The 12,676-nt window shown below is 34.8% G+C and overlaps 1 protein-coding gene across 2 annotated transcripts in view; it reads left to right on the plus strand.

Annotated features, from left to right (window-relative positions):
* Nucleotides 1-12,676, plus strand: part of MDGA2 (MAM domain containing glycosylphosphatidylinositol anchor 2) — a 1,390,890-nt gene that overhangs the window by 1,273,200 nt on the left and 105,014 nt on the right. For both annotated transcript variants that reach the window (XM_006873307.1, XM_006873308.1), the window contains one exon: nt 6,811-6,959. In XM_006873307.1, the coding sequence (XP_006873369.1) occupies nt 6,811-6,959 (149 nt within the window). The remainder of the gene's footprint in view (nt 1-6,810; nt 6,960-12,676) is intronic.

Below are 12,676 nucleotides of genomic sequence, written 5' to 3' on the forward strand. Positions count from 1 at the left end.
GGTTTCCGAGGGTGTAAATCTTTACGGGAGTAGAAAGCCTCATCTTTCTCCCGCGGAGCAGCTGGTAGTTTCGAACTGTTGACCTTGCGGTTTACAGCCCGATTCGTAACCACTACGCTACAGAGCTCCTTATAGATATATCTTTATATATATAGATAGATAGATAAAACGGCCTAGCTGTCATTTATCTGTATTTTCTCAAAACCTCTTAGCAAAGTATTACCCATTTAATCTATGTTCTAAAAAAAGACAAAAAACAAATATTCCTTATATATGGAAGCACGTCCTCTAAATCTTTGTTAAACAAATACGTTGTTGTTGTTAAGTGCCGTCGAGTCGGTTCCGACCCATAGCGACCCTGAATAGGGTTTCTGAGGCTGTAAATCTTTACGGGAGCAGAAAGCCTCATCTTTCTCCCGCGAAGCAGCTGGTAGTTTCGAACTGCTGACCTTGCAGTTCGCAGTCCGATTCTTAATCACTACGCTACCAGAGCTCCTTTAAACAAATATAGTTACTTTATTTGTTTTATTTGTCTTTCTATACAGGCTATTTTTCAAAACCTTAATTATTTGCAAAGGGAAACATAAATAATCTTGACCACTATTATGCATTTTCTTTTGTTTTCATTACTAAAATTGTTTGTATTAACTTTTACAGTGATTCTTAAAATCAATTTTTATTGTTTTAAGTGTTCTCAATTTGGATGATAGCTATTTTTAGTTTATTTTTTATCTTCATTCATAAAATCATATTTTGAAATCTCATCCTACTCGTTCTTCACAACTTGAAAAAATTACATTTATTATTATATACATCATTTATGTAAAATTTCTAACAGAAATTAATTTTTTCTCACTATATATATTATGAATGTTTTAAAATTCAAAGTTGGTATATAATCATATACAAAATGTCTAAAAATTATCTGTAAGTTTAGATAATGAATTCTAAACTAGCTAGTCTAAATATATATAAACTGGATCAACATTGTTTAAAAATAAAGCTAGTACGATGTTTTTTGTTTTCTTTGACATGCTTGTTAGAAGGAAAAAAAATTTAAAGGCCTGGATGGAGGATTTAAAAAAAAAATCTTTTCCCTTTTCAACCAGTAGATGTCATGTTTGGATATCAGTGTCTAAGATTATTTTAAGGGTATTTCTGTAATATTACCTTTTGCTTGTTAAAAAATGAGTGTGTAAAGATTAATTATTATTAGCTCTAAAATGAGTAAAGGAAAGTAAGCATTTTGGTTTTGTCTGTTTGTTTTGTTTTGTTGATTTTAAAATGACATTGTCAAATGAAATCAGGTAACATTTTTTCTTTTTAAAGTTTGTCCAAAGGAAATTCAATACAACTATGCTCTGAAACTTAAATAAGTATATCCATATATAACTAACCAAAATTACTTCAGATCATGTCTTATTTATTAGTAATCAATATTATATATGTTGTTGTTGTGAGTTGATTCTGACACATAGAGATCCTGTATAGGGTTTCCGAAGAGCCGCTGGTGAGTTTGAACCGCCAACCTTACAGTTCAAGTGGCTTTGCAGTCTGGCACGTTAACCACAGTGCCACACCAGGACTCCATATGTACCATCTGGATAAATGCTCAACTGATAACAGAAATGTCTATGGTTTGAACCCACCAGCTGCTCTTTGGAGAAAGATGTGCTAGTCTCCTTCCATCAATTTTATAGTTTTTGAAATCCTAGGGGATAGTTCTATAATGATCACTATGAGTTGGAATTGCCTTAAAAATAGTGAGTATCTAAAACCTTTTTTTTTTTTTTTTGGCCTTTAATTTTATGGTATGGCAATTATTCAACTACAGTAAAATTTTCTCAATCAAAGCCAAACTTTACAATGGATATTATTGTATTTCATCATTTATTTTTATCAACTTCCATGTATCATCACCATTTCCACTCTCACTAAATGTCTGTCTGTAACATGACATAATGGAACAGATCATCTCTAAGGCATTTCCTTCTCTAATGTTCCATGAAAATTATTCCATCTGTTGGGACTGAATGTGTTGTTAGTGCCATGGAGTTGGTTCTGACTCACAGTGACCCTGCAAAGGGTTTCCTAGGAGTGGCTACTGGGATTGAACTGCCAATTTTGTGATTAGCAGTCCATTGTTTAGTTTACAAAGTCACACCTGGACTCTAGGACAGAATGTAGATTCTCTAAAATATTTTAAAATATACATTGTAAACACTTTGCAATAAACTGCAATTCAATAGAAAAACTGTGATAGGCCTTTAGTCTATTTAGAATATTTAAATGATTGGATTATACATTAATTTTTTTTTATTACTTTGAAAATATCTTTTCACAAATAAATGTGTATTATTCACAAGAATATGAGAGATTTTTTTAAAAACTACAGCCAGACTGCTTCAAGAACCTTAAAATTATTCTTTCAGATAAATGGTCCTATAATAATGGCAATTTGTGACATATAATCAATTACACCCCTCACAGCCAACAAAACAGTCATCATGAAGGGCTCAGAATGACATTACTCATCATCATTCTACCATTTCCTGGGCTCAATACCACCTTCTGATCTTTACTAGCCTTGCTCCAGAGATCCTGGTTGGATCAGGAATGCTGCCATATGCTTCAGAGGAGAAAAGATTGCCAGGAGAAAGAAAATGGTATCTGATGGAAAGAATATTTCTTGTATAGTAGAATTTGTTTTGATGTCTTTCATAATACAGACTGTGGAGGCAATTTCAGAAGAGAAATATTAGCTATGTGATATATAGTCTGCAATCCCTTGCACCAGAATAACTTAAGGGTATTTATTTAAAATCTCGATTCCTAGACCCCTTAGAGTTTATGAGCTGATACTTACACATACCCTTCATATTTAAGTCATATTTAATATAAATTTAAAGTACATCTGATTTACAGTAGACAAGCCTCTCATAAGCTTTTGCACATTCAAGACTGAGCAGTATCTTAATTTCCATTTTGTGGACGTTACCCATCTCAGCCCTGTTAGATGGTTATTGAGTAAACACCGCAAGGAAAGAAAATCCATAATCTCTTAAGGGAGTGGTGGTGGTTGTGTGCCACAGAGTCAGTTCTGACTCAGAGTGATTCTAAGCACAACAGAATGAAACACAGCCCAGTCCTATGCCATTCTCACAATGGTTGTTACACTTGAGCCCATTGCTGTCTCACTCCGTCTTGTTGGGGGTCTTCCTCTTTTTGCTGACCCTTCTCTTTACCAAGTATGAAGTTTTCTCCAGCAACTGGTCCCTCCTAATAACGTGCATCGAACCTGATAATGAGAGGATCTCTAAATTCAGGTGGCATATGTTCAAGGTCATATTTGGCTCTTCTGGACTTGTTATGATTTTCTCGATTTCAGCCTGGATTTACATATTACATTTGATGATCTATTCCACAGTCGGCACCTGGTTGTATTTTGGCTGATGATACTGAGTTTTCCCACCATTTCTTCCACGGATGTAGTCAATTTGATTTCTGTGTATTCCATCTGATGAGGTTTGTGTGTATAATCGCCTTTTATGCTCTTTTAAAAAGGTATTGGAAAAGGCTAAATCACTGGTCTTGCAAAATTATATCATGTTACCAAGGCCATGTTTTCTAAATCTTCCTCTTTATTTCCCATCTCAGCAATAAAATCACCAGTAATTACCAATACATCTTGAGTACACATTTGATCGATTTCATACTGAAGAAGTTGGTAGAATTCTTCAATTTCACAATCACTGGCATTAGTGGTTAGCACATAAATTTGAATATTAGCTGGTCTTCCATGTTGGTGTGGGAATATTTTCTGTCATAGACAGTGCTGTATACCAAGATAGATCTCGAAATGTTCTTTTTATGATGAATGTTATGCCATTCCTCTGTAATACTTCATTCTGGTGCAGTAAACTATCTGATTGTCTGATTCAAAGTAACCAATACTAGTCCATGTCAGCTCACTATGCTTAGGATATCACTCTTTTGTGTTCCATTTTATTGTTGACAACTTGCAATTTTCCTAGATTCATACTGTGTACATTCCATATTTGATTATTTCATTATTATTCATTGTGGTTTATAGCTGTTTTTCCTCATTTTGAGTTTTGCCCCATCAGCATATGAAGGTCTCGAAAGTTTTACGCTATTCACGCAATCATGGTCAACTCTAAATTGAGGAGGCAACTTCTCCCCAGTTGTATTTTGATTGTCTTCCGACCTGAGGGACTCATCTTCCGGCCCTATATCTGACTATGTTCTGTTGCTATTCAGAAGGTTTTCAGTGACCAAATATTCAGACGTAGGCTACCTCTCCTTCTTCCTAGTTTGCCTTAGTCTGGAAGGCCCATTGAATCCTGTCCACCATGGGTGACCCTGCTATTATTTGAAATACTGGTAGTATGACAAACTGACAGAAATGTGGTAGAAGTTTAGCGTTGCATCATTTTAATAGACACTCACTGGTATTTATCTTATTTCATAGATCCTGTTATTATTTAGTCTAATTTTCTATCTCTATATTCAACTATTAAAATACTCCATATGTCCCAGCTTTGAATGATGTTGTTTACCTTTTCCAGGCTAAATACACCTTGGCTGTGACTTTTCTCTCCTTGTTTCCCTTTGAATGTAACTTACATTCTTTTATATTATAAAAACAAGAGTACTTCTCAGAACTGAGATTCATATCCCTTGTGTTTCCAGGCTGGTGACAACCAAAAACAATAACAATAACAACAGTAGACTCTCACCTCTTCAATTCAATGTAGACACTCATCCATGATGAAAAAACTCTAGATTTTTATTACCCATTTAACTAGCTCATTACTTTCTTGTTTGTTAGATATTAGTTGTTATGTTTAGGAAACCAATTCAGGGGACCTAACAACAATTTACCTAGTAAGACTGTCAAGAATTAATTTCACAAATATTGTTGTTGTTAAGTGTCATCAAGTCAGTTCTGACTTATGGCCACCCTGTTATAGGGTTTCTGAGGAACAGTGGCTTTGTTTGAACTGTAGACCTTGTTGTTCAGAAATACTATTCAACCGCATGAGAATGAAGCACTGCTGTATGCTAAGTGGTAGATAAACCTAGAAAACATCATGTAAGTGAAAGAATCCAGACACATGGTTCCATTTATATGAAATATGTACAATAGGTAATTGATAGACACAAATAGCACACTGGCTATCACCAGGAGCAGAAAGAAGGGTATGGCTTCTTAGTGGGTACAGTATCTCCTCTGTGATGATGAAAATTTTCGTAACTATCTAGGTGTGAATATTGCACACTTTTGTAAATGTACTGAACGGTGCATCTTTTAAAAGTTTATTTTATGGTATGTGAATTTCACCTCAACTAAAGAAAAAAAAATTAGTTCATCTTATGTCATTTACTTATTTTTTCTTTGTGAACCTCTCCAGGATAATGCTTCCATTTTTAGTGTTCAAAAATCATCCTTTAATTATCTGCTTATACATTTCTTCTTTTTTTTAATCAACTCATTTACAAACTCTAGATGATGGGTGATTGATGATGAAGCTATATTCAAAACCAGGTGAAAGAAGTTACTACACACAGGGAAAGCCCCAGGAAGACAGTTAGTATTTAATCTAATTTCAAAAACAGGAAAACCAGAAAGGATATTGAATTTGAAATGATAGAAATTCAACTTTTCAGCTTATCATCCAATAAGTAGCGCAAAGCTATTTGAAAACTCTGAGAAACTTGGTGCATTTTCTATGATGACAGAGATGATACCTCCCAACTCATTAAATTAGAAATGCTCAGAACACTACTAGGTATTTAGCAGGCTCTCAGTAAATATCTTTAAATAAATAAATGTATAATGGAAGATGTGAAAATAGTATATTTCAGAATACCAGGAAGTTGAAACTAGAATTTCCAATGGTATGTACACTTTTCAACTTGGCAATTTAAAAAATGACAAACTGAAATTGTTCATTTATTATATATACACTTCATGTGCCCTTAAAATCCAAATAAAACCTCCTTTTATCATTAACCAAACTCAAAGTTTTCTAATGGACTTTTAAGTCATAGATAGCATAAATATGAATATTCATTTTCAGTGACTTTTTTTTTTTTTTTTACAGAGTTGCTCACTCACTTTTGGCTTATAGCATACCACATTTGTCTTCCTCTGAATCACTGTTTCTGCCATCACAGACTTTTGTAGAATCCTAACCTCTTAATTTTGGCTTGCCTCAGTAGTCATATCTTAGTCCTTTTCCCTATGTATTGTCGCCCTTTAATTGTCTCTACAATCTCATAGCTTTGAATGTGACTTCTATGTCAATGTCTAGCAAAATTGTGTCTCTAGTATTGGTTTCTGATGTACCGCATACTAGTATATACAACTGTATACTTGATGCCTCTACCTAGGCCACTCAAATTTTTCAAAAATAACTTCCTAATCCCGTTCCCTTAAATTTGACCCTCCCATCACATTACTTCTCTCTCAGTTCATAGTAATTTCATTCTTCCATTTGCTTAGGCCAGAAACCTTGGGATCCTCTGATTTTTGTCTTCCTTTCATGTTACACATTCAATTGGCCAAGAAATCATTTTACATCTATTCTTTAAATATATCTGGAAAATGAATTAGAATTAATACCTTGTAATAGCATCTGCATTGGACTTTAATTGCCTTTTCAATTAGAAGAATTATATATGGAACATTGACTAGGAGGTGGTAAAGGAGTCAAAAAGTTCAGCAAATCTGTGTAAACTATAATATGTCATCATTACAATTTGAGCACTCTTTTTTGTTTTTAGGAAAAGCCTATGCTCCAGAATTCTATTATGACACTTACAACCCTGTATGGCAGAACAGACACCGTGTTTATTCCTACAGTTTACAGTGGACACAAATGAACCCTGATGCAGTGGATCGTATTGTTGCATATCGGTTGGGTATTAGACAGGTGAGATATTTCACTGTTCCTTTTGTGTGTATTTAATCCTCTGTAAAGAACTTGTTGCTATCATTTTTCTGATCACTTTGCATGAATTTCATAATATATTTCATTATTACTATACACAAAACTGTTCTGAATTAGTTACAAATCTTTGAAATTAAGATATACTTCTACCATGAGAACAGAGATATTAAAGCAACTTCCTGTCATTCTTCTGAAATCTTCACAAGTAGAGAAATTATATGGTATAATTACTAGATTTCTTCATACTTACCATTAGTGTGTAATTTGTCTTGTTTTTTAAGAAGCAATTTTATATATTTCTACTCTAAGAGATTCAAAGTTTTCATAGGATGTTTTGAGAGTTAATTTAATATATCTGAAGAATAGAAGTATTTAAGATAAAATAAGAGTAACAAAGTATGATGCTTTCCTAAAGTAGATGAAGATTATAGAGTCTGTGGGGGAAAATCAATAATTTTCAAATGAACCACTGTTAAACTCATTCATCCTTTGTTGGTAAGAATGTTATGTTTGAAAAGTAAATAAAGGTCTGTACAGCATTTGCTGTTAAGTAGCATATTAGTTGGCATGATTGTTTCAGAATAGCAAAATATTTTTGAAGATAAATTTGATTAGCATATAATACATATAAGGCATTAGCTTATCTTCACAACTTTGTATAATTCATAGATCTGAAAAGTCTTTTCAACTAAGTCACAGAAGTACATTTACAATTCAAACAGTATAAAGGATAAAATTAGCTTGAAAAAAGGTTGATCAACCATCAACAATTAATTTAATTATACTACCATAAAACTGGTGTGGAGTCCTGGTGTGGTGCTGTGGGTTAATGCGCCAGACTGCAAAGCCGTTTTCACTGCAAGGTCGGCAGTTCAAATTCACCAGATGCTCCTCGGTCGCTATGGCTCGGAATCGACTTGACAGCATTTAACAAAAACAACAACCATAAAACTGGAGTCCTGGTGTGACTCTGTGAGTTAATGCACTGGACTACAAAGTCAGTTTAAACTATAAGGTCAGCGGTTCAAACTCACCAGCTGCTCCTCAGAAAGCCTATACAGGGTCGCATAAAAACAGCAACAACCATAAAACTGGTGATTTTCTATCTTGCTCACAAAGGTATCTTAAAAGACCTTGATAAGTATCTAATTCAAATTACAATGTATTGCTAAATAAATGTTTTGTTATACATATATAATTAGATACATATATGTTGTTGTTGTTGTTCTTAAGTGTTGTCGAGTCAGTTCTGACTCATAGCAACCTTATATAGGGTTTCCTATGAGCAGCTGGTACGTTTGAACTGCCAACCTTGTGGTTTGCAGTACAATGCTATCCTACAGTGCCACAGCAGAGGTCCACATATGTATATGTATATATATATGCGTATGTCTCTGCCTCCATTTCTGGCATCACTGTTAAAGTGTGTGTGTGTGTGCATGTATATGTATATACACATATGTTGTTGTTGTTAGGTGCCATTGAGTTGGTACCAACTCATAACGACCTTATTTACGCACAGCAGAACAAGACACTGCCTGATCCTGGGCCAACCTCATGCTGTTGCCATGCTTGAGTCCATCGATGCTGCCACTTGGCCAATCCACCTCATTGGGGGTCTTCCTCTTTTTCTCTGACCTTCCACCTTACCAAACATGATATCCTTCTCCAGAGACTGGTCCCTCCTGACAATATATCCAAAGTATGGGAGACCAAGTTTGGCCATCTTGACCTCCAAGGAGCACTCTGGTTGCACTTCTTCCAAAATGGATCTATTGGTTCTTTTGGCAGCCCATGGCACATTCAATATTCTCCTTCAACACAATAACTTAAAGGCATCAGTTCTTCTACGGTCTTCCTTATTCACTGTCCAGCTTTCACATGCATATGAGGTTATTGAAAATACCATGCAAATAATCCAAGCAAATCATCTGAGACTGACAAACATGATATCCTTCTCCAGTGACTGGTCTCTCCTGACAATATGTCCGAAGTATGAGAGATGAAGTTTGAGCAGAGAAAAAGAATGATGAGCATAGCTCTACAGACATATCAGTAAACCTTTAAAAACATTCAGGAACTGACAGCTATGTAACTGAGAAAGAAATGAGACCCCAAATAAAATGTCAATGGACTCAAGTGTGGCAGCAGTAGTGAGGTTGGTCCAAGATGGGGCAGTGTTTCATTCTGCTGTGCATAAGGTTCCTATGAGTTGGCACCAACTTGATGGCACCTAACAACAACAATATGAATCAAATAAGGAGCTCTGGTAGTGTAGTGGTAGAAGGTCGACAGTTCGAAACTACCAGCTGTTCCACAGGAGAAAGATGAGTCTTTCTGCTCCCGTAAAGATTTACAGCCTCAGAAACCCCTGCACAGGGTCACTATGTGTCAGAACCACTCCAAGAACAACAACAGCAATATGAATCAAGGAGTCCTGGTGTGGTGTTGTGGGCTAATGTGTCAGACTACAAAGTCATTTGAATTGCAAGGTTGGTGGTTCAAGCACACCAGCTGCTCCTTGGAAACCCTATACCAGGTCGCTATAGGTCGGAATCAACTCGACAGCACTTAACAATATGAATCAAACCCTTTGCTCACATTGACTGTGTCCTCTTGTACATTCTTAATATCACTGGTCGGTATTTTAAATTTTTTCCAACTAGAAGACAGTCTTTACCAGAGTCAGACTAGGAGTATCTTGTACTCATTACTAGCAAACTATGCTCTGCAATGTATTTGCTAAAATTGCTATTCTATTTCAAAACACACTTCTCTCTCTTAAATTTTTCTTTTTCAGCATGAACATTCTTCTCTACTTTCCTGATCTTATATTCTTGTTCATAAAAACTGCTATTTAACATCTTGGTATGAAGTGACACACTTTTCCAAATCACTGGATTGTTGCTTTTAAAAAGTTAGTTTCTTCTAGTCTGCTTATTTAGAATAAATTATGTATGTGTGAGTATGTACATTTATGGAGTCCTGATATAGAACTGTAGGATAAGCACTGGACCACAAGGTCAGTTTGAAGCACAATGTGGGGGCAATTCAAACTCACTAGCTGCTCCTCAGAAACCCTAGACAGGGTTGTTATGAGGCAGAAATGACTTTATGACACTTAACAACATCATGTGTGTTTATATGTTTTCCTTACTATGTTTGCTAAGATAATGAATTCTACACTAAACTGGCTTATTGTTCTAACCATTCTAGCATTACCATTTTTAAACTGTATATCCTTGGGCAGGTTTCTGATCATATATAAGCCTGGGTTCCCATTCTGTAAATTGAGGATAATGCCTATCTGGCAACTGGAATGTTGGTGAAATACATTTTCTTCTTGCCCCATTGACTAGGTACCCTTGTGCAGAGTAAAACTTACAATGTGTATTTGTGGCAATTATACCCATTTGGAAAAGCTCAGTAAGAATCTGTGAATTTTATGAATGCAAGATTGCTAACATTTCCGTTATTTTAGTTTTATTTACTATACTGTATATCCTAGTCCTAAGTTTTATTCCCAACATGATTTTCAAATTAATTTCTAGTTATTTTGCACTATTATTTTTATTTAAAATCCTACTGTCTTATATAATGTTCATTTTACTGATTTAAAATTTTCTCTTTCATGTTGAGCCTTAGTTTAGAGACTTCTTGATTGGATCAGAAAGTTTGCTGCTAATACTCTTCTTTCTACGCTCCATTAGATGCAGACTATACACGAGAGGAAAACATATATCAGGTGTTTAAACTCTGGTCCAAAAAACAAATCTTTTCCCTCAACACAATTTTTGACGCTAACTCTTCACTTCCTAAAGCAGTCTGACCTGATTTTTTTTCTTCCTAGGATTTTCTTTCATGTTTAGAAATCAATATTACTTTTCTAGCCTTTAAAAAAAATGACACTGTATTTTATTTGGTAATTTTATTCTCATACTATCTCTTGTTTGTGAGAGAAAATTTGATCTTTCTTTTGGGACTTTCTCAGTACAAAAGTAATGGGCTTATACTATTTTTCCAATTAGAACAGAAAGGTGATGTTTGTTGATATAATACATAAAGAAAAGAGCATGTATACATACTTCTCCTTTTCCTACTACATCATTAACACTTAATCTATATATGAAAAATCTCCAAATGCAGGAATGGTCTTGAAAAGTAACTTATGGATGCTGCTTTACGCACAATAATTTAGTATGAGAAGGAAGAAGCATCCTAAATACAATTATATTGCTATAGTTCTTAAAATTTATATAAAAACCTGTTTAATCATTAGAAGCAAAGCCAGTAATGTAAAATAAATTTGTTTTGTTTCTAAATTAGCTCAGAAAAAAATTAGATTATTCCTCCCCAGCTGTGTACTCTAGATATCAACATTGTTTTAGGACACGATCAGATGCTAACACATTAAAAATGAATTCTTGAATTATGATCTGATGATCATGTCTAATGAATACATTTTATTATAAAATTATAGCCTTTTTCATCTCCCAAGCTATGTCAGAATATAGAATTATTGAGCTTCCAAATATAATCAATATAACTTCAATTATATTTAAGTAAGCTGTCAGAAATATAACCTATGAAACAAAAAAAATTTAATGGTTTTTTTTCTCCTAAAAGTGAGTATTTATGTGTTTTATTATGAGATCTAATTTCATCGAAGGGATTACTAATAGTTATGCTGCATATTTCATTATGTTAAACTTTTTATGTTTCATCCCATATTTTCATTTTGAGCCTAGGTCTCTCAATTATTTCATCTATCACAAAGTACCTAGTCATATATTGTGAAATTGTTGTTGGCAAGTACCGTGGAGTCGGTTCCGACTCATAGTGACCCTGCACAGGGTTTCCGAGGTTGTAAATCTTTACGGGAGCAGAAAGCCGCATGTTTCTCCCGCGGAACCGCTGGTAGTTTCGAACTGCCGACCTTGAGGTTAGCAGCCTGATTCGTAACCACTATACCAGAGCTCCTTATATATCTCCCCTTTAATGTAAGACACAGATTTAATTATACATTAATGTATTGGTTGAATTCTGAAAAACAATTTTAACCATTAAGACTAATGGTAAATCCAGTTCTAAAGAACCCTTCTTAGGTTTTATTCCAAAAGCAAGTAGAAATCTTACAGGTGTGGTACTGTAGGGTAAGCACTAGACTGTTAACCGTAAGTTCAGCAGTTCAAAGCCACCAACATTTAGAACTGACTGGATGGCACTAACTACATCAAAAACATTCTGAAATCAAATAGGATTATAAAATTACTGTTAATGCTACTAAACCCACAACTGGATGGGACTGGTAAACTGAATCCAGTATTTTCAGTTTTCTGTTAACATTTATTATTACTCTTAAATGCCAGTGAGTCGATTCTGACACATAGCAAACCTGTACAGAGTTTCTGAAGAGTGTGATTGGTGGGTTTGAACCACTGACTTTGCAGTTAGAAATCCAGAGTTTTTCCTAAAACTCCACTCTAAAATTTTAGCTAAGTAAAATGCTGTATGAGAGACGAAGTTTGGCCATCTTGGCCTCCAAGGAGTACTCTGGCTACACTTCTTCCAACATAGATCTGTTGGTTTTATGGGCAGTCCATGGCACTTTCAATATCCTCCTCCAATATCATAACTCAAAAGCATCAATTCTTCTACAGTCTTCCTTATTCACTGTCCAGCTTTCACATGCATATGAG

This window comes from Chrysochloris asiatica, unplaced genomic scaffold (genome assembly GCF_000296735.1).
Source record: "Chrysochloris asiatica unplaced genomic scaffold, ChrAsi1.0 scaffold00235, whole genome shotgun sequence".
NCBI lineage: Eukaryota > Metazoa > Chordata > Mammalia > Afrosoricida > Chrysochloridae > Chrysochloris > Chrysochloris asiatica.